General features: G+C 43.8%; 1 protein-coding gene across 1 annotated transcript in view; it reads right to left on the bottom strand.

Annotated features, from left to right (window-relative positions):
• Positions 1-27814, bottom strand: part of ANKRD22 (ankyrin repeat domain 22) — a 294066-nt gene that overhangs the window by 24252 nt on the left and 242000 nt on the right. Inside the window, exon 5 of the mRNA XM_078641011.1 lies at positions 4304-4402. Within this exon, the coding sequence (XP_078497137.1) occupies positions 4304-4402 (99 nt within the window). The remainder of the gene's footprint in view (positions 1-4303; positions 4403-27814) is intronic.

Raw genomic sequence — 27814 nt, 5'->3', positions numbered from 1 at the left:
ACTTACTATGTTTATATTGAGCTTTAATGTCATCTTAATTATTTTATATCATGTATTTGTTGACCTCAGTCGTGGTCTGAATCAAATAAAATGTTGACTTGACTTGAAAGTCATATTTGAAAGTGTAATCATGCATGCTTTTACTCGCATTTGATTCTAGAGCTACATGTGCACAAGTACAACCATGCATTTGAAGTGCACGTTTAAATGTGTAATTAAAGTTAGCCAAACTATGGGCCTTAATCTTGAAATGTATTTTGCTTTGTCAGCGTGTTCTTTCTTTTGCAGGTCATTCGCATGATTTCATTAGCTAGAGAAAAGGAGTATTGTCTATACCAGTTTCTTGCGAGTAAGACTTGAGAAGAGACATCTTGGCGAGAAACGTGAAGACATAATGAGCAAAAGAAGCCTACTATTCATCGAGTATCAGGAACAGAGAATGTTCAAGTTTGCAGCAACTGTCTAACTTCTTTGGGATGGGAAATTCAAGTGATATTACAAATGAATACCATGAGAAGTGAAATGATTGGTACTTGGTGTGGTGAGAAGAGATATGATTGTTGTTGAAGTTTCATTGGTTTTAATTAGTGATCACACCATTAGAGGTTAGAGCAGATTCACTTTGACTTTGAGGGATATAGACCTCTCTGCTTCCTTTTATTCTTGCAAGTGTGAAGGTTCATGCTAAACGTGTATTCCAATTCAGGAAGACTTCTTTCTACTGGAGTCTTTACTATGCTGACACCTCTACTTCAGAATTTCTTGAGACCCTATCCTACGAGCCATCTTTATTCTAAACTTAAAGCCTTGATTAGATGACTTTGGAACTTATTCATGTTTAGGAATGAGAAGCAGAGTTACTTTAAGGAACAACTATTCCGATTCTTAGATTTTGTATTGCTGTGCTACTTCATATCTTATTCTACTGAGACTGAACCTATTACGATATTTCAGTTTGCCAGCTGTAATTCTGTCCTTTTTAATATTCTCTTGATATCCATCTATACTGGTTTGATAAAGGGAGAGGTGTGGCGCCGCGGCTAGGGCGACTGACTCCGGAATCTGGGGATCATGGTTCGATCCCTGGCACCGGCGGCAGGTTAGACCAGCACCATGTGACTCTGGGCAATAGCTTGCTTAATCTTCCCGACGGCCTCCAGCGCCTAGAGACCCTTACGGGTGATTGTGCGCTTCACAAATGTGGAATAATATAATTAATTGGTGATAAATCGACTTAACTTCAATTACTGATTCCTGGTCCTTATTGTGGGGCCAAATGGGCTTAATGAACGCTGAATTGTTTTATTATTGCTAACTCCGTGTGCGTGTCAGTAAACTTAAAAAGATCCATCAGATGCGACAGAGCAAGCACCTGCATGCTCTCAGACCTCATTGTAATTTCCCACATCCACCTGAAACCATGCCTTAGGTCAACCAATCACATTTCTCTGACTGGCAATGCAATTTTCAACCCCTCCCTTACCGCCACTAACTGACCATTCTACATGTCATTCAAGTGCATTACTTGAACCAGCCTCCTATCTCTTCTTCTATAATTCCATACACTGCAGGCCTCCCTACTGGCCCGATGACCCTGAACCTTTTGCACAGTCTTTGGGCCTGATTCACAAAGGAAAACTTAGACTTTTGTGTAGGTTTATGATTGTTTGCTATTCACAAAGTACTTTAACTTTACAAGTCCGAAGTGTCCACACTTAAAAAGATAGGACTGTCGTATCTTTTCATGTGCGGAGACTCCGCATTCGTAAAGATACTACTCATAAAATACCTTTGCCATTAGCAAACAATCATAAACTTACACCAAAGTGTAAGTGAGCCTTTGGGAATCAGGTCCTTATCTTCCAGAAGTCAAATCCATCCATCCATCCATCCAAGTCACCTTGCTGCGATGCGCTGTGTGACTGGAACAGGGCAAGCATGCACAATATTTAACATAATACAGTGCATTCCTGTCTTTTCCCAGTGCTGGTGTACAATATGGTGCCTAGCGCCAACGCAAGCACCCTTGCAACATGGTGCAAGGGTGCCTGCATTATTAAGGAGGATTGTTTTGTGCAGGAATTGACACCTTCCTGCACAAAAACATTCTCCCAGCGCATTTTCCTCCTTCGATGTGTGCTGCATTCTGCATTCTGGGAAGGCGTAGCATTCTGATGCATTCCTAGGTCTACCAGCATTGGTAAATCTGGGAAGGCTTCAGAATTCATGGGTGGATGCGTGAAAACACCCTTGCTCCTCCACCCATAGAACTTCTTCCCAGGGTAGGGTAATGCAATACAGTGATTTGTGCTGTGTTGTGTTACTCTGGATTTATCAAGCCACTCAGTGCCACGCAAAGTGGCCTTGCATGCCTTGATAAATCCAACTTAGGGGTTGCGTCGCTTTTGCACCCGAGTGCGTGGTGTAAACATGACGCAACCCTATGGTACATATGCCCTTGATCGTACCAGTTGAAATTTTGCTGTCTCCACTTAATGGAGGCTTTTCTCATCCAGGTCTTCAATTTCATTAACACCCCAGTTCACAACCAACTCTCCCCTATTGTCACTTTCCTCACTCATTGACACAGTCATTCATGACACCCTCTTCTCCTTGGGAATCACCAACTCACTACTTGTGTGGGTCTCACTGCATTTCTACGACAGCTACGGCTGTCTCCAGGGACTCTATCGTCATGCCAAACAGCCCAGTTTCTGTGCCTGACCCATATTCCTTTGACATTTTTCTTCTTTTATCACAACACCTACTTGCTCCATGATGATATCTAATACGATCTCCATCTGCTGACATATGATTTAGTTTCTTACTCAGACTCTGAATACTGGACTATCATTCCCTATCTGCTGTAACTTACCCACAACGTTCCACCATGCCAGATGCCTTTACTGGACAAATTCTGATAATGAATACGGTTGTTTTATTTAACTCTTACATCTACCCCCTAATTTCGGCGCACCGCTTAAGATTGTCACTTAAAGGCAAATTCAAATTTCTTGTAACATTATACATTGTTGATATGGTATAAAGTGCACTAATATGACAGAGCACAGCTGTGTTACATAAAACGGTAAATAAAAAAACAAACTTCTAGGACATCGACACCATCGGTACTCAGATCATCCTCTGCTTTCCCACCTTCATTCGCGACCTTAAAGCTAAACTCTCTGCCCCCATGGTATTTATTGACCTCTGAGTGGTCAGTCACTCCCTCGTGCTGATCGCGGACAAAAACAAAATTCACGGTTCTCTTCTTGTCAATCTCAATAACATTATGACCTCCTTCCATCTCTTCCCTCTTCATAGCATCTCCCTCTCACTGTTAGCTAGGAAACATTTTGTGCGCTTTGACACTAACGTCAAAAGGACCTCCATTGTCAAGTCTATGGTGACAACTGCCAGCTTTCAACTCAATACATAACATTCTGGAAACATTTCTTCTTCCAACTGCAACAAACCTGCTTAAATCCTCATCCCTAAATAAAGATGGTTATCGCAGCGGTCTGCTCCTTTGTTCTCCCTAATACACATTCACCCCTAAATAAAGTCAGCTGTGCAAGACAAACACTGTTAATGCTGTTAGATCTATCTTACCTTTAACATCATGGCTACCAAGCCTTCTAGCTCACAGCACACAATAGGGCTCTTTTCAAATATCCCACCCTTGCCTTAAAATCGACTTACAGACTAGCATCTTCCTACCTGACAACAATACACCAGAGGCCTGCTTTGGGTATCCCTTCTAAATAGTGATTCTAGTTGCAATCTCTTGACCAGTTACTGACTCCGAAGCTGGGGTGGTAGCTGATACACAAAGGAGAAGGGATCTCCTTTGGACTCCTCCCCCCCTTGGGAAAGATGGTGGCAGCTCCAGGGTTGCAGGTAGTTGTCCGTACCCTTAAGTTCCTACATTCTTTCAGGATTTCTTATTTTTTTATTTTTGCTTCTTCCTATGCACAACTTAAAATAAAAAAAAACATTGTAGTTCACTTTAGCATGCTTTGTAAAAGTATTGGGACAGCAGCAAGTTGGATGGTTAGATAAGTGTGAGAAATGCATTAAACATATTTTGTGAATAACCAAATATTATTCCGGGTAATTGCAATGCATTTCCGCGGGCATTAACCTCATGCTCTCCGTACTAATATTTGTGAACTGTGAATAACCAAAAATATTTGCAGGCGCAGTTTAAAACTTTCCCAATTATAAGTTACACTTTCAACGTGGTATATATACCCTTCTGCATCGTCACAATAGAGTGTAATACAAACAAGTAACAGCTTACCTTATTCTTCAAAGAAGGATTTGCTTTAGCTTCTAGAAGAACTGCAACGATGCGATGATTTTTCATTCTACAGGCATAGTGAAGGGCTGTGTTACCACGCTGAAAAATATACTTAACGTTATTTTCACTTTAGAATTTTTGATTTTTAATATTATTTATGTGATATCTAATGTATTTTAACAATATCAATTACGTACTAGAAAATATGAAACTATGTAATTTTACTAATATTTCACATAGTGGAACTAATCATGTGTCTAAGCACCTCCAGTTGTAAACGAAACGTGTTAGAAGTAGCACTGATAAAAATACTTGTAAGACAACATGCACTCCTGTTAGTTCACAATATTAGATTGCAACCCTGTGCCACAATCTGAAAACGACATCTCCAAATTTACATACAGAGGCGCATTGATTAAGTAGCATTTAATGGGATTACAATGGTTCTTCAAAAGCACGTGTTTCTCCTCAAATAGGTATTAAGGGTCCAGGGCCATTACCAAATGCGGTAATACTGCATCTGGCATTACCAACCAGGATTCAGTGTGTTTTCTGTCTGCATTTATTTTTAAAATTGGATAAATACAGAAATTCAGCACCCCGTCTATCAACTCCTTGTGTTTGCCTAAATTAGAACCTTTGGCATAATGTATGGGTGAGAGTCTGCATAGAAGTAGCAGGAGGTACAACTGAAAAGTAGCCACATGTAGAAGAGAACAGATATGCTATATATATATTTTGAAATATTCTAGGCCATTTAAAATTGCATACCCATATTTTTATAGCTCCCTATAGCTTTTTAGCCTGGGTTTGGGGATATTACTTTGAAAAGTGCACTGTTTATGAACATTTTAATGTGGTCTTGTGAAGATGACCCTCTCTAGTATAAAATGTACCACTGTGCCTTCCTCTTATTTATATATTTTTCCGGGGAAGAATGCCCCTGAACACCCATTGACAAAGTTGGTCCAATTTACTTTGCTTGCATGTTCTGCAGAATTTGATGCGGATGTTTAAACCTGATCACTTTCGAAGATACCCAGCTTCCTCTGGATGTTAAGAAGTGTCTAGTAGGGACTCTGATTCACAGTCAGGTCAAAGCCCTAGTCAAACATACCTATAAGATTCCTTAACCAAAGGCTGTCCAAGCTCCCACAGCAGTAATAGCTATCAGGATATAAAATAGATTAAAATATGTGAGTTTTTAATCTACTCTGGAATTGTTTGAGGTAAAATAAGGTTCAGAGCTCAAGAAGAAATTTGTTCCATGAACGTGCCACCACCTGAAAAAGATTACTGCCAAATAATGCCAACCTAACCTTAGGTACTTCGGCCATTTCTTGCTACAGGAACACACTATTCTGATTGGGGTTTTAGGCCAAAGTGGGCCTGCCAGTGCTTAGAACCGACTGACTAGATGAACCCGATTTCAAGGTAAGAGCCCTAATATAAACCTGCTTTGCCACTGGAAGCCAACAAAGCATTTGAATTGTCGAGCAAGTAACCATAGTCGAGGCCAGCCACCGCTGTGTGGTCCTGATCCATTTGCAGATTATGTTATGTTATTGAAATTTATAGATTTTTTTAGAATAAACGGCCCACCTATTTTAATCTAGCTTTTATCCTGATAGCTATTACTGCTCTAGGAGCTTGGACAGCCTTGGGTTAAGGAATCTTATAGGTATGTTTGACTAGGACTTTGACCTGACTGTGAATCAGAGTCCCTACTAGACACTTCTTAACATCCAAAGGAAGCTGGGTATCTTAGAAAGTGATGAAGTTTAAACATCCACATCAAATTCTGCAGATAATGCAAGCAAAGTAAATTGGCCCAACTTTGTCGATGGGTGTTCAAGGGGATTCTTCCCTGGAAAATATATAGATAAGAGGAAGGCACAGTGGTGCACTTTATACTAGAGAGGGTCATCTTCACAAGACCAAATTAAAAATGTTCAAAAACTGCACTTTTCAATGTAATATCCCTAAACCTAGGCTAAAAAGCTATAGGTAGCTCTAAAAGTTTGGGGGAAAGTAATTTGAAATGGCGTAGAATATTTCAAAACATATATAGCATATTTGTTCTCTTCTACATGCGGCTCCTTTCAGTTGTACCTCCTGCTCCTTCTATGCAGACTCTCACCCATACATTATGCCAAAGGTTCGAATTTAGCAAACACGAAGAGTTGATAGACGGAATGCTGAAACTTTTCAGACACTCACCCCAGTCACAGATCTAGGTTGAATCCATCATCATTCTTTAGCTCAGTTCACCACCTCAGATCAGACCCAGCTATATGCAAATCAGTCTTTACCCTGTGATTCATGGGAACAGACCAGCCCGAACTGCCAAGCCAGGTCTTCCCTGAATCGGAAACAAGCATCCTGGGACCGCTTTCGGGGTAACACCCCCTCATCAGCCAGGCTAGCTTGAATCCAGTGGCAAAGTGAGCAAGGGACCCATGTCTGTGCATACCCTGCCAACTTAGGGCAAATAAAGCAAACACAAGGAGATGATAGATGGAGTGCTTAAACTTTTCAGACACTCACCCCCAGTCACAGATCTGGGTTGAATCTATCCTCATTCTTTAGCTCACTTCGCCACCTCAGTTCAGACCCACCTATATGCAAATCCGTCTTGACCCTGTGCCTCATGGGGGACAGTCCTGCCGGAACTGCCAAGCCAGGTCTGAATGATGGATGCAACCCAGCTCTGTGACTGGGGGCAGGTGTCTGAGGGTTAGTCACAGAAGTAACTTCAAAACTGCTATATAGATACACTTGTGGGGACCAACTTCGACAGGGAGCCAGTTACAGGTATTGGTCAGGTCCAGTTAAACAGTTACCTCTTGGCTTAAGCAGTCTCTTCTAGTCCAGTTACAGGTATTATGGGCGAACCGCCATAGAAGTAAGTGGAGTGGTCCTGATTCAGGATACTGATAATGCTCCAAGATACGGAGGATGCTGAGCCACTGTTTAGTAGGATTGGCTCCTCTATTTGGGCAGAGGAACGTCGCCCCATAAGCGCTAGAGCTGAAAAGATTTTTTTTTAGCAACCTGTCCCCAACTGATCGTCACGATAGGGTGGGGCCTTGGCAGCAGGGAGCTGTGCTCTAAAGTCTGAAATGCATATGTCTCTTTGGCCAGGCATCTTGTGACAGCCAGCCAGCCAGCCAAGCACATTTTAAACCTTTTTAACCCAGCTGTCTTACACAGTTGGGTTAGAGAAAGTGCAGACATCCAGTGCTCTTGGGAACGCTGAGTGAGGCCGCTCCCTCCAATCCCGGTGCTTCTCTCATGCTGGTGAGAGCAGCAACAGGACTGGTTAAGGCAGCTGGCTGGGTCCCGCGTTGTAGCCTACCTCGAGGAGAGAAGACCTGAGCGAGGAGGACATCGCACAGCAAGCCAGGATGTTATGTTTTTGGGGGGGGGAGTTGTGCCCCCACTCCATCATCCGCAGTACATGCCAGCTGCCACGTGTGTAGAGGGACTTCCTGTGACACCCCTTGGTCTACGAGCATGAGAGCATCTCTGACCTCTGAGGTTGATGTCCCATGAGGTCCAATTGCAATTGAGCATAAAACTAGTTGCCACTGGTCTACTGGTCTCTGGTTACTGAAAAACCAGCAGTTCCTTTTGACTTGCAGAAACGGCTTTGCTGGGTGACAAAACTGCACTCTGATGGCTCTCCTGGGTCCTGCAGACTCGGGTACAACTTTTGAGGGCCAGGACTTGGTCTCCCAGGATGCACCCCAGTGTGCAGCAGCTTTGAGGCTTCTTGGCAATGGGCTTTCAAGGGAGCAGGCTTCTGAATTTTTATGGCACTGTGGACGTAACAGAGAGTCTGCCAAATGACCCTTGGAGCCACATACTCTGTCTGGGTTCAAGGACAACTTTTCCACAACTTTCTTTTCTAGTTCAAGGTGCATCAGGTGCAGTCCAGTCTTTGGTTTAGACTCTCTTTGCTGATTCCAGGGAACATGAGAGCTATCCTTCTTCAGTCCTCTCTCTGATGCAGATGTAATCTGAGGTCTGGGCATCAGGGGTGCAACTTGTATGCCCACTACGAGTCTAGGTTGATGTGGAGACAAATTAACCAATGTGCTACCGGGTGCCCTGGATGACAACTTCTTGTAAGGTGTGGCATCTAGCTAGCCCAGAATGCAATATTCTTTCCACTCCCAAAATGGCAGAACCCTTCTCTAGGAGTGTGGACCTCCCTAGCCTAACCCAGAGGTGTGGCTACTAGGGGGCTACAGTTCCCTTGAAAAAACATTTTGGCAATGGCTTCTCACTCTCCTGAGATGCCAGCCTGCCTTCTGAACAAAAGAGAAACCCCTTCCACGTGTGACTACCATTTGCCCTTCAAAGGCGGCTTGCTTTCTGGGCTCAGACCCAATCTGGCCATCTTGACAAGAGGAAGTCACACCTCTTCACTCTACGGGTGCTTTCTTCCTCTATCTGAGAGTTGTTCTTCCTTCTCCCCAGTCTTGAGGATAGCAGCTTGTGTGCAACTCTAAAAGGTTACTTGGATCTTTGGGGCAACAAAGTGGCAATTTTCTAAAGTTGCTATTTATACAAAAGTTACATTAAAGTTGACTTGAGCATTAAGTCGGGTTTATTGCAACAATTAGTTTGATACCTTAAAGTACCATGTTTACTAGTATATTTTGGAAGTTAGCACTGTTTAGTTTTCCATGTCTAACTCCATATTTCCCAATGAGGCTACTACCTTTACATAGTAAAAACACAAATCTGTGGGTTTTTTACTCTCAGGACAGGTAAAGTTAATATTAAAAACACATGTCCCTCTTTTTAATATAATGCACCTTGCCTTTAGGGCTGAGTAAACCTGCCTTTGGTGAGACTTATAAATATTTAAAAAGTAAGGTCTGGGCTTTGTGATTGGTTTAAATGGCAAAGTCCAGTTACCATTTTTCAACCTGCCATGGTGGCTGGGAGTCATCAGAGACATTTTAAGGCATGTGCAAAGTGGGCTCTGGCCAGGGCCCCAGCCTTTCAGGGGGCCACCTAAGAAAGTCAGATCTGTTCTGCAGAGAGTCTTGCCCTGATGACCTTTAATAGTTCTTAAATAGATTGCTTTAAATACAGTTTTCATTTAATTTATTGAATGTGGGTGATGCATGAGTTTATTACATTTTGCAAAGCAAGCGTGTTTAGGTTCATATAATATCCATTAAAAAAAGATTCTTTCAGATCAAAACAGGACCTCACATATGAATAATTGCAGGATGTCACAGAGATTATTTGCAGTAATATTAGTGAGCTGCTGCTGTGTTACTATATTGATAACACATATCACTATCCCTGAATATTAAATGTAAACACATTTAGAATTTACACCAACGTGCCTGTGCACTTTCAGTGACCACACCAAAGAGGACATGAAAGAGCTGAAATGTGATAATAAATTTAAAGCTGTGCCAAAGAGGGCCCCCCAAAACATATTTGGCCCAGGAGCCCCAAAAACCCTAAGATGGGAGTCATACTTTGCCACACCCGTGGTGCAATGGTGGCTGCTACTTAAAAGGGGAGGTGGGGCAGAGGGATAAACAAAAACCCCCTTAGCTGCAGGCCAGCCGCCTCCTCTTGGTCCTCTTCGGTCGACTCAAAAAGCAGGAAGCACACAGGCTCCCAAACTCCTCCAGCCAATCACAACGCTGCTGTCACAAGCATGACATCAGCCTTGTGATTCGTCTGAACGCCGTGGTACAGCACTCAGGCAGGGACTGGGAGCCGGCGCATGTTCTCCACCCAGGCTGTGCCCAAGACAGCTAGCCAAACCGTTATGCTCACTTAAGAGAGTGCCCACAACTCCTTCCCCATCTCATGTGTCAGTTCAGCCCTGCCCCTAAAATGTAAACCAGCTGAGCCAGGACAGAAAAAGAAAATGATAAAACATTGTGTTATCATTTTATTTTTCCTTTTTAGGGCTCGGCCTACGTCACCACGAAGTGGGGCGGAGCTCCGAGCTCCTATTGTTAAAGAAAAAAAAAAGTTTCTTTAGGGCTCGGGAAAGAAACATTCCTTAGTGCGCGAGCTTTTTTTTATTATCTGAATGGTGATTGGTCGTCACGGTGCTGTTTTTGTAGTAGTCTTGATGCCATAGGGCATATGTAATGTTAGGCGGCCATGTTGGCATATTCTGTGCGGTTACGCGCACGGCAGACTATTAATCTTAATTAGGAGCTGTCAGAGTGCCCGTGTAATGCAATCCAGATGGTCTGAGCGGTGAGCGCGTTCAATGTAAAATGACGAGAGGAGAGGCAGCAGGCGAGGCTCACAGAAGATGACTCATACATGCTCGTCCACACTGTAGTTCTTGTGTTTCCTGAATACTCTCATTTCCAAAGGGCGCCATTTCCTTCTTTTCCTCGCACGCTGCGCTGCACTATTTTTGTCTGTGGTTTAAAAAACGGGGTTTAAAGGCGTTTTATTATAAAACATTTGGATTCTGGTTCTGTAAGCTTTGTTTTCCGAATTTTAATAAGTGCTGACATGCAGACTACTTGTTGAATAAATGATGAGGGTTAAAAGTGACCTTCGTGACACGTGCTGTCGAGCCTGACTCGCAGAGTTAACATGCAGTCATCATTATTGTAAAGTTTGTGGAAAAAACGTGAATACGCAATAATCATGGAAAACAGAGCCTTCCCACGGTTACAATGGGAATTCACAAATGTCTTGTGTGTCTCACGTAATGCCAATGGCTATTTCATTAGGAAAAATTAGACTCATTGATACATGCACCACCACCAGCAGTACTACCAGTACTACAGCCACCAGTACTACCACTACCACCACCACCAGTACTAACAGTACCACGACCACCAGTACTACCACTACCAGTACTACCACTACCAGTACTACCATTACCATTACCACTACCACCACCACCAGTACCACCACCACCAGTACTACCACCACCAGTACTACCAGTACCACCACCAGCACCAGTACTACCACCACCACCAGTACTACCACTACCAGTATCACCAACACCACCAGTACTACCAGTACTACAGCCACCAGTACTACAACTACCACCACCACCAGTACTAACAGTACCACGACCACCAGTACTACCACTACCAGTACTACCAATACCAGTACCACTACCACCACCAGTACTACCACCACCAGTACCACCACCACCAGTACCACCACTACCAGTACTACGGGCAGCAGTACCACCACCACTAGCACTACCACTACCGGTACCACCACCAGTACTACCACTACCAGTACCACCACCACCAGTACTACCACCACCAGTACTACCACTACCAGTACCACCACCTCCAGTACTACCACTACTACCACTACCAGTACCACCACCACCACCAGTACTACCAGTAACACCACCACCAGTACTACCACTACCAGTACCACCACCACCACCAGTACTTCCAGTACTACCACCATCAGTACTACCAGTTCTACCACCACCAGTACTACCACTACTACAGCCACCAGTACTACCACTACTACAGCCACCAGTACTACCACTACCACCACCACCAGTACTACCACTACCAGTACTGCCACTACCACCAGTAATACCAGTACTACCACCATCAATACTACCAGTACTACCACCACCAGTACTACCACTACTACAGCCACCAGTACTACCACTACTACAGCCACCAGTACTACCACCACCACCAGTACTACCAGTACCACCACCACCAGTACTACCACTACCAGTACTACCACTACCAGTACTAGCAGTACTACAACCACCACCACTACTACCAGTACTACCACCATCAGTACTACCAGTACTAACACCACCAGAGTAGTGAGTAGTGTAGTGAGTAGAGTAGTGAGTAGAGTAGTGAGTAGAGTAGTGAGTAGAGTAGTGAGTAGAGTAGTGAGTAGTGAGTGCAGAGTAGTGAGTAGAGTAGTGAGTGCAGAGTAGTGAGTAGTGAGTGCAGAGTGAGTGTGCAGAGTAGTGAGTAGTGAGTGCAGAGTGAGTGTGCAGAGTAGTGAGTAGTAAGTGCAGAGTAGTGAGTGCAGAGTAGTGAGTAGTGAGTGCAGAGTAGTGAGTGCAGAGTAGTGAGTAGTGAGTGGAGAGTAGTGAGTAGAGTAGTGAGTAGTGAGTGCAGAGTAGTGAGTAGTGAGTAGAGTAGTGAGTAGAGTAGTGAGTGCAGATTAGTGAGTAGTGAGTGCAGAGTAGTGAGTAATGAGTAGAGTAGTGAGTAGAGTAGTGAGTAGTGAGTGCAGAGTAGTGAGTAGAGTAGAGAGTAGTGAGTAGAGTAGTGAGTAGAGTAGTGAGTAGTGAGTAGAGTAGTGAGTAGAGTAGTGAGTAGTGAGTGCAGAGTAGTGAGTAGAGTAGTGAGTAGAGTAGTGAGTAGAGTAGTGAGTAGAGTAGTGAGTAGAGTAGTGAGTAGAGTAGTGAGTAGTGAGTAGAGTAGTGAGTAGTGAGTAGTGAGTAGTGAGTAGAGTAGTGAGTAGAGTAGTGAGTAGAGTAGTGAGTAGTGAGTAGAGTAGTGCAGAGTAGTGAGTAGAGTAGTGAGTAGAGTAGTGAGAAGAGTAGTGAGAAGAGTAGTGAGTAGTGAGTGCAGAGTAGTGAGTAGAGTAGTGAGTAGAGTAGTGAGTAGAGTAGTGAGTAGAGTAGTGAGTGCAGATTAGTGAGTAGTGAGTGCAGAGTAGTGAGTAGTGAGTAGAGTAGTGAGTAGAGTAGTGAGTAGTGAGTGCAGAGTAGTGAGTAGTGAGTGCAGAGTAGTGAGTAGAGTAGTGAGTAGTGAGTAGAGTAGTGAGTAGAGTAGTGAGTAGAGTAGTAGAGTAGTGAGTAGAGTAGTGAGTAGAGTAGTGAGTAGTGAGTGCAGAGTAGTGAGTAGAGTAGTGAGTAGTGAGTGCAGAGTAGTGAGTAGTGAGTGCAGAGTGAGTGTGCAGAGTAGTGAGTGCAGAGTGAGTGTGCAGAGTAGTGAGTAGTGAGTAGAGTAGTGAGTAGTGAGTAGTGTAGTGAGTAGAGTAGTGAGTAGAGTAGTGAGTAGAGTAGTGAGTAGTGAGTAGAGTAGTGAGTAGAGTAGTGAGTAGAGTAGTGAGTAGAGTAGTGAGTAGAGTAGTGGGTAGAGTAGTGAGTAGAGTAGTGAGTAGTGAGTAGAGTAGTGAGTAGAGTAGTGAGTAGTGAGTACAGAGTAGTGAGTAGAGTAGTGAGGAGTGAGTGCAGAGTAGTGAGTGCAGAGTGAGTGTGCAGAGTAGTGAGTAGTGAGTGCAGAGTGAGTGTGCAGAGTAGTGAGTAGTGGGTAGAGTAGTGAGTAGTGAGTAGAGTAGTGCAGAGTAGTGAGTAGAGTAGTGAGTAGAGTAGTGAGTAGAGTAGTGAGTAGAGTAGTGAGTAGAGTAGTGAGTGCAGAGTAGTGAGTAGTGAGTAGAGTAGTGAGTAGAGTAGTGAGTGCAGATTAGTGAGTAGTGAGTGCAGAGTAGTGAGTAGTGAGTAGAGTAGTGAGTAGAGTAGTGAGTGCAGAGTAGTGAGTAGTGAGTGCAGAGTAGTGAGTAGAGTAGTGAGTAGTGAGTGCAGAGTAGTGAGTAGAGTAGTGAGTAGAGTAGTGAGTACAGTAGTGAGTAGAGTAGTGAGTAGAGTAGTGAGTAGAGTAGTGAGTAGAGTAGTGAGTGCAAAGTAGTGAGTAGAGTAGTGAGTAGTGAGTGCAGAGTAGTGAGTAGTGAGTGCAGAGTGAGTGTGCAGAGTAGTGAGTAGTGAGTGCAGAGTGAGTGTGCAGAGTAGTGAGTAGTGAGTAGAGTAGTGAGTAGAGTAGTGAGTAGTGAGTAGAGTAGTGAGTAGAGTAGTGAGTAGAGTAGTGAGTAGAGTAGTGAGTAGAGTAGTGAGTAGAGTAGTGAGTGCAGAGTAGTGAGTAGAGTAGTAGTGGGTGCAGAGTAGTGAGTAGTGAGTGCAGAGTAGTGAGTAGAGTAGTGAGTAGTGAGTGCAGAGTAGTGAGTAGAGTAGTGAGTAGAGTAGTGAGTAGAGTAGTGAGTGCAAAGTAGTGAGTAGAGTAGTGAGTAGTGAGTGCAGAGTAGTGAGTAGTGAGTGCAGAGTGAGTGTGCAGAGTAGTGAGTAGTGAGTGCAGAGTGAGTGTGCAGAGTAGTGAGTAGTGAGTAGAGTAGTGAGTAGAGTAGTGAGTAGTGAGTAGAGTAGTGAGTAGAGTAGTGAGTAGAGTAGTGAGTAGAGTAGTGAGTGCAGAGTGAGTGTGCAGAGTAGTGAGTAGAGTAGTGAGTAGAGTAGTGAGTAGAGTAGTGAGTGCAGAGTAGTGAGTAGAGTAGTGAGTAGTGAGTGCAGAGTAGTGAGTAGTGAGTGCAGAGTAGTGAGTAGAGTAGTGAGTAGTGAGTAGAGTAGTGAGTAGAGTAGTGAGTAGAGTAGTGAGTAGAGTAGTGAGTAGAGTAGTGAGTGCAGAGTAGTGAGTAGAGTAGTGAGTGCAGAGAAGTGAGTAGTGAGTGCAGAGTGAGTGTGCAGAGTAGTGAGTGTAGAGTGAGTGTGCAGAGTAGTGAGTAGAGTAGTGAGTAGAGTAGTGAGTAGAGTAGTGAGTAGTGAGTGCAGAGTAGTGAGTAGTGAGTAGAGTAGTGAGTAGTGAGTGCAGAGTAGTGAGTAGTGAGTAGAGTAGTGAGTAGTGAGTGCAGAGTAGTGAGTAGAGTAGTGAGTAGTGAGTAGAGTAGTGAGTAGAGTAGAGAGTAGTGAGTGCAGAGTAGTGAGTAGTGAGTAGTGAGTAGAGTAGTGAGTAGAGTAGTGAGTAGTGAGTAGAGTAGTGAGTAGAGTAGTGAGTAGTGAGTGCAGAGTAGTGAGTAGTGAGTAGAGTAGTGAGTAGAGTAGTGAGTAGAGTAGTGAGTAGTGAGTAGAGTAGTGCAGAGTAGTGAGTAGAGTAGTGAGTAGAGTAGTGAGAAGAGTAGTGAGAAGAGTAGTGAGTAGTGAGTGCAGAGTAGTGAGTAGTGAGTAGAGTAGTGAGTAGAGTAGTGAGTGCAGAGTAGTGAGTAGAGTAGTGAGTAGAGTAGTGAATAGAGTAGTGAGTAGTGAGTGCAGAGTAGTGAGTAGTGAGTGCAGAGTAGTGAGTAGAGTAGTGAGTAGTGAGTAGAGTAGTGAGTAGTGAGTAGAGTAGTGAGTAGAGTAGTGAGTAGTGAGTGCAGAGTAGTGAGTAGAGTAGTGAGTAGTGAGTGCAGAGTAGTGAGTGCAGAGTGAGTGTGCAGAGTAGTGAGTGCAGAGTGAGTGTGCAGAGTAGTGAGTAGTGAGTAGAGTAGTGAGTAGAGTAGTGAGTAGTGTAGTGAGTAGAGTAGTGAGTAGAGTAGTGAGTAGAGTAGTGCAGAGTAGTGAGTAGAGTAGTGAGTAGAGTAGTGAGTAGAGTAGTGGGTAGAGTAGTGAGTAGAGTAGTGAGTAGTGAGTAGAGTAGTGAGTAGAGTAGTGAGTAGTGAGTACAGAGTAGTGAGTAGAGTAGTGAGGAGTGAGTGCAGAGTAGTGAGTAGTGAGTGCAGAGTGAGTGTGCAGAGTAGTGAGTGCAGAGTGAGTGTGCAGAGTAGTGAGTAGTGGGTAGAGTAGTGAGTAGTGAGTAGAGTAGTGCAGCGTAGTGAGTAGAGTAGTGAGTAGAGTAGTGAGTAGAGTAGTGAGTAGAGTAGTGAGTGCAGAGTAGTGAGTAGTGAGTAGAGTAGTGAGTAGAGTAGTGAGTGCAGATTAGTGAGTAGTGAGTGCAGAGTAGTGAGTAGTGAGTAGAGTAGTGAGTAGAGCAGTGAGTAGTGAGTGCAGAGTAGTGAGTAGTGAGTGCAGAGTAGTGAGTAGAGTAGTGAGTAGTGAGTAGAGTAGTGAGTAGAGTAGTGAGTAGAGTAGTGAGTAGAGTAGTGAGTAGAGTAGTGAGTAGAGTAGTGAGTGCAGAGTAGTGAGTAGAGTAGTGAGTAGTGAGTGCAGAGTAGTGAGTGCAGAGTGAGTGTGCAGAGTAGTGAGTAGTGAGTGCAGAGTGAGTGTGCAGAGTAGTGAGTAGTGAGTAGAGTAGTGAGTAGAGTAGTGAGTAGAGTAGTGAGTAGTGAGTAGAGTAGTGAGTAGAGTAGTGAGTAGAGTAGTGAGTAGAGTAGTGAGTAGAGTAGTGAGTAGAGTAGTGAGTAGAGTAGTGAGTGCAGAGTGAGTGTGCAGAGTAGTGAGTAGTGAGTAGAGTAGTGAGTAGAGTAGTGAGTAGAGTAGTGAGTGCAGAGTAGTGAGTAGAGTAGTGAGTAGTGAGTAGTGAGTGCAGAGTAGTGAGTAGAGTAGTGAGTAGAGTAGTGAGTAGAGTAGTGAGTAGAGTAGTGAGTAGAGTAGTGAGTAGTGAGTAGAGTAGTGAGTGCAGAGTAGTGAGTAGAGTAGTGAGTAGATTAGTGAGTAGTAAGTGCAGAGAAGTGAGTAGTGAGTGCAGAGTGAGTGTGCAGAGTAGTGAGTGTAGAGTGAGTGTGCAGAGTAGTGAGTAGAGTAGTGAGTAGAGTAGTGAGTAGAGTAGTGAGTAGTGAGTGCAGAGTAGTGAGTAGTGAGTAGAGTAGTGAGTAGTGAGTAGAGTAGTGAGTAGTGAGTAGAGTAGTGAGTAGTGAGTGCAGAGTAGTGAGTAGTAGAGTAGTGAGTAGTGAGTGCAGAGTAGTGAGTAGAGTAGTGAGTAGTGAGTAGTGAGTAGAGTAGAGAGTAGTGAGTGCAGAGTAGTGAGTAGAGTAGTGAGTAGAGTAGTGAGTAGTGAGTAGAGTAGTGAGTAGTGAGTGCAGAGTAGTGAGTAGAGTAGTGAGGAGTGAGTGCAGAGTAGTGAGTAGTGAGTGCAGAGTGAGTGTGCAGAGTAGTGAGTAGTGAGTGCAGAGTGAGTGTGCAGAGTAGTGAGTAGTGGGTAGAGTAGTGAGTAGTGAGTAGAGTAGTGCAGAATAGTGAGTAGAGTAGTGAGTAGAGTAGTGAGTAGAGTAGTGAGTAGAGTCATGAGTAGAGTTGTGAGTAGAGTAGTGAGTGCAGAGTAGTGAGTAGTGAGTAGAGTAGTGAGTAGAGTAGTGAGTAGAGTAGTGAGTAGAGTAGTGAGTGCAGATTAGTGAGTAGTGAGTGCAGAGTAGTGAGTAGAGTAGTGAGTAGAGTAGTGAGTGCAGAGTAGTGAGTAGTGAGTGCAGAGTAGTAAGTAGAGTAGTGAGTAGTGAGTAGAGTAGTGAGTAGAGTAGTGAGTAGAGTAGTGAGTAGAGTAGTGAGTAGAGTAGTGAGTGCAGAGTAGTGAGTAGAGTAGTGAGTAGTGAGTGCAGAGTAGTGAGTAGTGAGTGCAGAGTGAGTGTGCAGAGTAGTGAGTAGTGAGTGCAGAGTGAGTGTGCAGAGTAGTGAGTAGTGAGTAGAGTAGTGAGTAGTGAGTAGAGTAGTGAGTAGAGTAGTGAGTAGAGTAGTGCAGAGTAGTGAGTAGAGTAGTGAGTAGAGTAGTGAGTAGAGTAGTGAGTAGAGTAGTGAGTAGAGTAGTGAGTGCAGAGTGAGTGTGCAGAGTAATGAGTAGAGTAGTGAGTAGAGTAGTGAGTAGAGTAGTGAGTGCAGAGTAGTGAGTAGTGAGTAGAGTAGTGAGTAGTGAGTGCAGAGTAGTGAGTAGTGAGTAGAGTAGTGAGTAGTGGGTAGAGTAGTGAGTAGAGTAGTGAGTAGTGGGTAGAGTAGTGAGTAGAGTAGTGAGTAGAGTAGTGAGTAGTGAGTAGAGTAGTGAGTGCAGAGTAGTGAGTAGAGTAGTGAGTAGTGAGTGCAGAGAAGTGAGTAGTGAGTGCAGAGTGAGTGTGCAGAGTAGTGAGTAGTGAGTGCAGAGTGAGTGTGCAGAGTAGTGAGTAGAGTAGTGAGTAGTGAGTAGAGTAGTGAGTGCAGAGTAGTGAGTATTGAGTAGAGTAGTGAGTAGTGAGTAGTGAGTAGTGAGTGCAGAGTAGTGAGTAGTGAGTAGAGTAGTGAGTAGTGAGTGCAGAGTAGTGAATAGAGTAGTGAGTAGAGTAGTGAGTAGAGTAGAGAGTAGTGAGTGCAGAGTAGTGAGTAGTGAGTAGAGTAGTGAGTAGAGTAGTGAGTAGTGAGTAGAGTAGTGAGGTGAGTAGTGAGTAGTGAGTGCAGAGTAGTGAGTAGTGAGTAGAGTAGCGAGGTGAGTAGTGAGTAGTGAGTGCAGAGTAGTGAGTAGAGTAGTGAGTAGAGTAGTGAGTAGAGTAGTGAGTGCAGAGTAGTGAGTAGAGTAGTAGTGGGTGCAGAGTAGTGAGTAGTGAGTGCAGAGTAGTGAGTAGAGTAGTGAGTAGTGAGTGCAGAGTAGTGAGTAGAGTAGTGAGTAGAGTAGTGAGTAGAGTAGTGAGTAGAGTAGTGAGTAGAGTAGTGAGTAGAGTAGTGAGTGCAAAGTAGTGAGTAGAGTAGTGAGTAGTGAGTGCAGAGTAGTGAGTAGTGAGTGCAGAGTGAGTGTGCAGAGTAGTGAGTAGTGAGTGCAGAGTGAGTGTGCAGAGTAGTGAGTAGAGTAGTGAGTAGTGAGTAGTGAGTAGAGTAGAGAGTAGTGAGTGCAGAGTAGTGAGTAGAGTAGTGAGTAGAGTAGTGAGTAGTGAGTAGAGTAGTGAGTAGTGAGTGCAGAGTAGTGAGTAGAGTAGTGAGGAGTGAGTGCAGAGTAGTGAGTAGTGAGTGCAGAGTGAGTGTGCAGAGTAGTGAGTAGTGAGTGCAGAGTGAGTGTGCAGAGTAGTGAGTAGTGGGTAGAGTAGTGAGTAGTGAGTAGAGTAGTGCAGAATAGTGAGTAGAGTAGTGAGTAGAGTAGTGAGTAGAGTAGTGAGTAGAGTCATGAGTAGAGTAGTGAGTAGAGTAGTGAGTGCAGAGTAGTGAGTAGTGAGTAGAGTAGTGAGTAGAGTAGTGAGTAGAGTAGTGAGTAGAGTAGTGAGTGCAGATTAGTGAGTAGTGAGTGCAGAGTAGTGAGTAGAGTAGTGAGTAGAGTAGTGAGTGCAGAGTAGTGAGTAGTGAGTGCAGAGTAGTAAGTAGAGTAGTGAGTAGTGAGTAGAGTAGTGAGTAGAGTAGTGAGTAGAGTAGTGAGTAGAGTAGTGAGTAGAGTAGTGAGTGCAGAGTAGTGAGTAGAGTAGTGAGTAGTGAGTGCAGAGTAGTGAGTAGTGAGTGCAGAGTGAGTGTGCAGAGTAGTGAGTAGTGAGTGCAGAGTGAGTGTGCAGAGTAGTGAGTAGTGAGTAGAGTAGTGAGTAGTGAGTAGAGTAGTGAGTAGAGTAGTGAGTAGAGTAGTGCAGAGTAGTGAGTAGAGTAGTGAGTAGAGTAGTGAGTAGAGTAGTGAGTAGAGTAGTGAGTAGAGTAGTGAGTGCAGAGTGAGTGTGCAGAGTAATGAGTAGAGTAGTGAGTAGAGTAGTGAGTAGAGTAGTGAGTGCAGAGTAGTGAGTAGTGAGTAGAGTAGTGAGTAGTGAGTGCAGAGTAGTGAGTAGTGAGTAGAGTAGTGAGTAGTGGGTAGAGTAGTGAGTAGAGTAGTGAGTAGTGGGTAGAGTAGTGAGTAGGGTAGTGAGTAGAGTAGTGAGTAGTGAGTAGAGTAGTGAGTGCAGAGTAGTGAGTAGAGTAGTGAGTAGTGAGTGCAGAGAAGTGAGTAGTGAGTGCAGAGTGAGTGTGCAGAGTAGTGAGTAGTGAGTGCAGAGTGAGTGTGCAGAGTAGTGAGTAGAGTAGTGAGTAGTGAGTAGAGTAGTGAGTGCAGAGTAGTGAGTATTGAGTAGAGTAGTGAGTAGTGAGTAGTGAGTAGTGAGTAGTGAGTGCAGAGTAGTGAGTAGTGAGTAGAGTAGTGAGTAGTGAGTGCAGAGTAGTGAATAGAGTAGTGAGTAGTGAGTAGAGTAGTGAGTAGAGTAGAGAGTAGTGAGTGCAGAGTAGTGAGTAGTGAGTAGAGTAGTGAGTGCAGAGTAGTGAGTAGAGTAGTAGTGGGTGCAGAGTAGTGAGTAGTGAGTGCAGAGTAGTGAGTAGTGAGTGCAGAGTAGTGAGTAGAGTAGTGAGTAGAGTAGTGAGTAGAGTAGTGAGTAGAGTAGTGAGTAGAGTAGTGAGTGCAAAGTAGTGAGTAGAGTAGTGAGTAGTGAGTGCAGAGTAGTGAGTAGTGAGTGCAGAGTGAGTGTGCAGAGTAGTGAGTAGTGAGTGCAGAGTGAGTGTGCAGAGTAGTGAGTAGTGAGTAGAGTAGTGAGTAGAGTAGTGAGTAGTGAGTAGAGTAGTGAGTAGAGTAGTGAGTAGAGTAGTGAGTAGAGTAGTGAGTGCAGAGTGAGTGTGCAGAGTAGTGAGTAGAGTAGTGAGTAGAGTAGTGAGTAGAGTAGTGAGTGCAGAGTAGTGAGTAGAGTAGTGAGTAGTGAGTGCAGAGTAGTGAGTAGTGAGTGCAGAGTAGTGAGTAGAGTAGTGAGTAGTGAGTAGAGTAGTGAGTAGAGTAGTGAGTAGAGTAGTGAGTAGAGTAGTGAGTAGTGAGTAGAGTAGTGAGTGCAGAGTAGTGAGTAGAGTAGTGAGTGCAGAGAAGTGAGTAGTGAGTGCAGAGTGAGTGTGCAGAGTAGTGAGTGTAGAGTGAGTGTGCAGAGTAGTGAGTAGAGTAGTGAGTAGAGTAGTGAGTAGAGTAGTGAGTAGTGAGTGCAGAGTAGTGAGTAGTGAGTAGAGTAGTGAGTAGAGTAGTGAGTAGTGAGTGCAGAGTAGTGAGTAGTGAGTAGAGTAGTGAGTAGTGAGTGCAGAGTAGTGAGTAGAGTAGTGAGTAGTGAGTAGAGTAGAGAGTAGTGAGTGCAGAGTAGTGAGTAGTGAGTAGTGAGTAGAGTAGTGAGTAGAGTAGTGAGTAGTGAGTAGAGTAGTGAGTAGAGTAGTGAGTAGTGAGTGCAGAGTAGTGAGTAGTGAGTAGAGTAGTGAGTAGAGTAGTGAGTAGAGTAGTGAGTAGAGTAGTGAGTAGTGAGTAGAGTAGTGCAGAGTAGTGAGTAGAGTAGTGAGTAGAGTAGTGAGAAGAGTAGTGAGAAGAGTAGTGAGTAGTGAGTGCAGAGTAGTGAGTAGAGTAGTGAGTAGAGTAGTGAGTAGAGTAGTGAGTGCAGAGTAGTGAGTAGAGTAGTGAGTAGAGTAGTGAGTAGAGTAGTGAGTAGTGAGTGCAGAGTAGTGAGTAGTGAGTGCAGAGTAGTGAGTAGAGTAGTGAGTAGTGAGTAGAGTAGTGAGTAGTGAGTAGAGTAGTGAGTAGAGTAGTGAGTAGTGAGTGCAGAGTAGTGAGTAGAGTAGTGAGTAGTGAGTGCAGAGTAGTGAGTGCAGAGTGAGTGTGCAGAGTAGTGAGTGCAGAGTGAGTGTGCAGAGTAGTGAGTAGTGAGTAGAGTAGTGAGTAGAGTAGTGAGTAGTGTAGTGAGTAGAGTAGTGAGTAGAGTAGTGAGTAGAGTAGTGAGTAGAGTAGTGCAGAGTAGTGAGTAGAGTAGTGAGTAGAGTAGTGAGTAGAGTAGTGGGTAGAGTAGTGAGTAGAGTAGTGAGTAGTGAGTAGAGTAGTGAGTAGAGTAGTGAGTAGTGAGTACAGAGTAGTGAGTAGAGTAGTGAGGAGTGAGTGCAGAGTAGTGAGTAGTGAGTGCAGAGTGAGTGTGCAGAGTAGTGAGTAGTGAGTGCAGAGTGAGTGTGCAGAGTAGTGAGTAGTGGGTAGAGTAGTGAGTAGTGAGTAGAGTAGTGCAGCGTAGTGAGTAGAGTAGTGAGTAGAGTAGTGAGTAGAGTAGTGAGTAGAGTAGTGAGTGCAGAGTAGTGAGTAGAGTAGTGAGTAGAGTAGTGAGTGCAGATTAGTGAGTAGTGAGTGCAGAGTAGTGAGTAGTGAGTAGAGTAGTGAGTAGAGTAGTGAGTAGTGAGTGCAGAGTAGTGAGTAGTGAGTGCAGAGTAGTGAGTAGAGTAGTGAGTAGTGAGTAGAGTAGTGAGTAGAGTAGTGAGTAGAGTAGTGAGTAGAGTAGTGAGTAGAGTAGTGAGTGCAGAGTAGTGAGTAGAGTAGTGAGTAGTGAGTGCAGAGTAGTGAGTAGTGAGTGCAGAGTGAGTGTGCAGAGTAGTGAGTAGTGAGTGCAGAGTGAGTGTGCAGAGTAGTGAGTAGTGAATAGAGTAGTGAGTAGAGTAGTGAGTAGAGTAGTGAGTAGTGAGTAGAGTAGTGAGTAGAGTAGTGAGTAGAGTAGTGAGTAGAGTAGTGAGTAGAGTAGTGAGTAGAGTAGTGAGTAGAGTAGTGAGTGCAGAGTGAGTGTGCAGAGTAGTGAGTAGTGAGTAGAGTAGTGAGTAGAGTAGTGAGTAGAGTAGTGAGTGCAGAGTAGTGAGTAGAGTAGTGAGTAGTGAGTGCAGAGTAGTGAGTAGTGAGTGCAGAGTAGTGAGTAGAGTAGTGAGTAGAGTAGTGAGTAGAGTAGTGAGTAGAGTAGTGAGTAGAGTAGTGAGTAGTGAGTAGAGTAGTGAGTGCAGAGTAGTGAGTAGAGTAGTGAGTAGATTAGTGAGTAGTGAGTGCAGAGAAGTGAGTAGTGAGTGCAGAGTGAGTGTGCAGAGTAGTGAGTGTAGAGTGAGTGTGCAGAGTAGTGAGTAGAGTAGTGAGTAGAGTAGTGAGTAGAGTAGTGAGTAGTGAGTGCAGAGTAGTGAGTAGTGAGTAGAGTAGTGAGTAGTGAGTAGAGTAGTGAGTAGTGAGTAGAGTAGTGAGTAGTGAGTGCAGAGTAGTGAGTAGTAGAGTAGTGAGTAGTGAGTGCAGAGTAGTGAGTAGAGTAGTGAGTAGTGAGTAGAGTAGAGAGTAGTGAGTGCAGAGTAGTGAGTAGAGTAGTGAGTAGAGTAGTGAGTAGTGAGTAGAGTAGTGAGTAGTGAGTGCAGAGTAGTGAGTAGAGTAGTGAGGAGTGAGTGCAGAGTAGTGAGTAGTGAGTGCAGAGTGAGTGTGCAGAGTAGTGAGTAGTGAGTGCAGAGTGAGTGTGCAGAGTAGTGAGTAGTGGGTAGAGTAGTGAGTAGTGAGTAGTGAGTAGAGTAGTGCAGAATAGTGAGTAGAGTAGTGAGTAGAGTAGTGAGTAGAGTCATGAGTAGAGTAGTGAGTAGAGTAGTGAGTGCAGAGTAGTGAGTAGAGTAGTGAGTAGAGTAGTGAGTAGAGTAGTGAGTAGAGTAGTGAGTGCAGATTAGTGAGTAGTGAGTGCAGAGTAGTGAGTAGAGTAGTGAGTAGAGTAGTGAGTGCAGAGTAGTGAGTAGTGAGTGCAGAGTAGTAAGTAGAGTAGTGAGTAGTGAGTAGAGTAGTGAGTAGAGTAGTGAGTAGAGTAGTGAGTAGAGTAGTGAGTAGAGTAGTGAGTGCAGAGTAGTGAGTAGAGTAGTGAGTAGTGAGTGCAGAGTAGTGAGTAGTGAGTGCAGAGTGAGTGTGCAGAGTAGTGAGTAGTGAGTGCAGAGTGAGTGTGCAGAGTAGTGAGTAGTGAGTAGAGTAGTGAGTAGTGAGTAGAGTAGTGAGTAGAGTAGTGAGTAGAGTAGTGCAGAGTAGTGAGTAGAGTAGTGAGTAGAGTAGTGAGTAGAGTAGTGAGTAGAGTAGTGAGTGCAGAGTGAGTGTGCAGAGTAATGAGTAGAGTAGTGAGTAGAGTAGTGAGTAGAGTAGTGAGTGCAGAGTAGTGAGTAGTGAGTAGAGTAGTGAGTAGTCAGTGCAGAGTAGTGAGTAGTGAGTAGAGTAGTGAGTAGTGGGTAGAGTAGTGAGTAGAGTAGTGAGTAGTGGGTAGAGTAGTGAGTAGAGTAGTGAGTAGAGTAGTGAGTAGAGTAGTGAGTGCAGAGTAGTGAGTAGAGTAGTGAGTAGTGAGTGCAGAGAAGTGAGTAGTGAGTGCAGAGTGAGTGTGCAGAGTAGTGAGTAGTGAGTGCAGAGTGAGTGTGCAGAGTAGTGAGTAGAGTAGTGAGTAGTGAGTAGAGTAGTGAGTGCAGAGTAGTGAGTATTGAGTAGAGTAGTGAGTAGTGAGTAGTGAGTAGTGAGTAGTGAGTGCAGAGTAGTGAGTAGTGAGTAGAGTAGTGAGTAGTGAGTGCAGAGTAGTGAATAGAGTAGTGAGTAGTGAGTAGAGTAGTGAGTAGAGTAGAGAGTAGTGAGTGCAGAGTAGTGAGTAGAGTAGTGAGTAGAGTAGTGAGTAGTGAGTAGAGTAGTGAGGTGAGTAGTGAGTAGTGAGTGCAGAGTAGTGAGTAGTGAGTAGAGTAGCGAGGTGAGTAGTGAGTAGTGAGTGCAGAGTAGTGAGTAGTGAGTAGAGTAGTGAGGTGAGTAGAGTAGTGAGTAAAGTAGTGAGTGCAGAGTAGTGAGTAGAGAAGTGAGTAGTGAGTAGTGAGTAGAGTAGTGAGTAGTGAGTAGAAAGTAGTGAGTAGAGTAGTGAGTAGTGAGTAGAGTAGTGAGTGGAAAGTAGTGAGTAGAGTAGTGAGTAGTGAGCAGAGTAGTGAGTGCAGAGTAGTGAGTAGTGAGGTGAGTAGAGTAGTGAGTAGAGTAGTGAGTAGAGTAGAGTAGTGAGTAGAGTAGTGAGTAGAGTAGTGAGTAGAGTAGTGAGTAGAGTAGAGAGTAGAGTAGAGAGTAGTGAGTAGTGAGTGCAGAGTAGTGAGTAGTGAGTAGAGTAGTGAGTAGAGTAGTGAGTAGTGAGTAAAGTAGTGAGTGCAGAGTAGTGAGTAGAGAAGTGAGTAGTGAGTAGTGAGTAGTGAGTAGAGTTGTGAGTAGAAAGTAGTGAGTAGAGTAGTGAGTAGTGAGTAGAGTAGTGAGTGGAAAGTAGTGAGTAGAGTAGTGAGTAGTGAGCAGAGTAGTGAGTAGTGAGTGCAGAGTAGTGAGTAGTGAGTAGAGTAGTGAGTAGAGTAGTGAGTAGAGTAGTGAGTAGTGAGTAGAGTAGTGAGTAGTGTGTAGAGTAGTGAGTAGAGTAGTGAGTAGAGTAGTGAGTAGTGAGTGCAGAGTAGTGAGTAGTGAGTAGTGAGTAGAGTAGTGAGTAGAGTAGTGAGTGCAGAGTAGTGAGTAGAGTAGTGAGTAGAGTAGTGAGTAGAGTAGAGTAGTGAGTAGGACATCACAGGCAGCAGCTGTGCAAGCTTCTTACACTCACAAGGAGACCACAGGCAGCAGAGGTGCAAGCTTCTCACACTCACAAGAAGGACATCACAGGCAGTAACGGTGCAATATTCTCACACTCACAAGGAGATCACTGGCAGTACACACCACATGAACACACTGCATAACACATAGCAACAATACATTGGCATTTACAATGCCATTAGCTCAAACTCAAATAAATCCGAGCCCGATTGCATTTCTAATGCTTGTTTAACTGCTCACAGAGCCAACGCTCCTCCGCCTTAGTAAAGGAGCTGCCACTAGCGTGGTGGCACAATAAGTGCTGCAGTCCACAAGAGACAATTATCTTACAGGCCCTGGATAACCCTGCTAGCATATACTATGGATTTATAAGTGAGTTAACTTATGAACATTGTTGGTAAGCCAACTAGACATATACCTTTTTAAGGGACAGGGCACTGGCACTAAGACCTGTTAGGCAGGACTCAATACTCATTCAAAGTCAAAAAAACATCAGTCCAAATTTTTTGAGGGTGATTATATAAGAAGTCTTTTTTTACAGCACAGACTTGGAGCTTGGACGAGCCTCAGCTGATGTCAGATGCTTGCCATTAAGGCAGATTGTAATACTAGTGCCGGTATGTCTTCATTACAAGCAGTAGGACAGTCATTTGGTCTCCTGGATTTACACACTTTTAAGTAGTTAATGGCTCTTAATATCTCTGACTTTGGAACAGGATTATTGTTTTTGCACTGTAAAATGCTCTCATTTTGCTAAACGGGCCACGGATTGAAGCAGTAAGAAACTTTACTTTCTATAAATGGCCATTACTTGGCAAGCACTTCCAACCTGAACGTTGCACCCTTCATTTTGCTTCTTTCTCTGTGGACTTGTTACCCAGCATTTTCACCCTGCTAAAATCAGGTCACGCACATGTTTGACAAACAACTAATACAGAACCCTTCCCAACTTTAAGTTATCAAATAGTTGCTTAATCTGCTTCTGCGGACAAAGTTTCTGAGCACCTTGTTTGCTTTCCATAGCACAGCTATTCCTTCAAGGTCGCATACATCTCGCTTATACTTTTTTCTCTTAATAACCATAGCTGTCAAATTGTCATTTTACTTATGCGTGACACTTCCTTCAAGGATTTCAGTGTTCTTGTGTGTGACATTTTAAGGCATTATGTGTGATACTTTGAATGACAATTTACAGCGTGAAAAGACAAAGCAGTTACCCTAATTTAATGAGATAAATGTAAAAAAATGCATCGTTTTGCACATTATAATGTCTAGAAGGACCTTAACCCAACAATGATGTGGCTGATTGTGTCAATTATATAAGACAAGGAGCATTGACCGCTAATTAATGGATGTACCACTTGACTATACTGATTGTTTGGAGCTGGTATTAACAATAGGGTATGAACATTAATTCAGTAACGTTTGCCATTCTCAGAGAAAAAGATATCAAACTTTACAAATAGTTTTAACAGACCTCTGTTGTAAGAGTTTTAAGATATCAGTGATGACAAACGTAGTGAACTAGCACAGAGCTGTGTGTGAGGCTAGTGTAGGAAGCGCCCAATGCATCTTCCCATTAGGAGATGTGGATAGGAGACAGCTACTTTTAATGCTACTGTGTAACAGTTTCATGCCATGGTGAGAGGACAGCTACTTTTAGTGTTACTGTTTAACAGTTTCATGCCATGAAGAGAGGACAGCTACTTTTAATGCTACTGTATAACAATTTATTTAAGTTAACAACTTGGCAGGCTGATATATTCATACCAACCCATCTCTCCTGGGCTCGCCTCACGCTCTGGCTGCTGAAGCAAGACTCTTGCTTAGTACCACAAAGGTTCTAGATTTAAGGTAATGCGCGACAATAGCATTTTAGTGCGGTGATGTGGACATGAGTACTAAAAGGCATTTATAGTAACCCATGAGGCCTTGTACGTCGTAGGGCTAAATAACAGCTGGAAAAATTAGATGCTCCCTGAGAACTGCTTTACCACATCAAAAAAAGGTGCATTAGTCTGGGCGTCAAAAAGCATTAACGTCGTATCCGACTTGGTCCCTCACTTCAAGAGAGATGCTCCTTAACAAATATGGATTTTTACAGCTTTTTAACAATCAAGACTTAACTCTGTAAATTAGACACACTGCCTTCTTCAGGTCTATCTCAGTTTATTCAACAGGCAAGTAGGGGTGGCCACGGAGCGTCAACAAAAATACACAAAGTATTACACAGTGCACTAGTCAGAACCTAGACACCAAATTGAGAAACGGTGGTCTAAATATTTTCAAACTTTGGACCTTCCTCCTGTTCCGGAATCCAGCTGGCAACAAATCTCCAATAATCTTCTCAGAAATAAAATGATTCCTTCTTTGACTGATACTCTGTTCTATACTGCGCACTTCTTATATTGGATATCTTCTATAATCTTTAAGTTGAATACGATTGAATATGGTCTTTTCTGGTTCTGCAAAGAAGCTACTGGTAATCCTTACCACATGTTTCAGACATGCAAGCACCTATCAACTGATTGGATTGAAGTTCACGGGCGGCTCACCACTGTTTTCATTATGAGGT

This window comes from Lissotriton helveticus, chromosome 5_1 (assembly GCF_964261635.1).
Source record: "Lissotriton helveticus chromosome 5_1, aLisHel1.1, whole genome shotgun sequence".
Lineage (NCBI taxonomy): Eukaryota > Metazoa > Chordata > Amphibia > Caudata > Salamandridae > Lissotriton > Lissotriton helveticus.
This window is presented reverse-complemented; position numbering and strand designations above follow the sequence as displayed.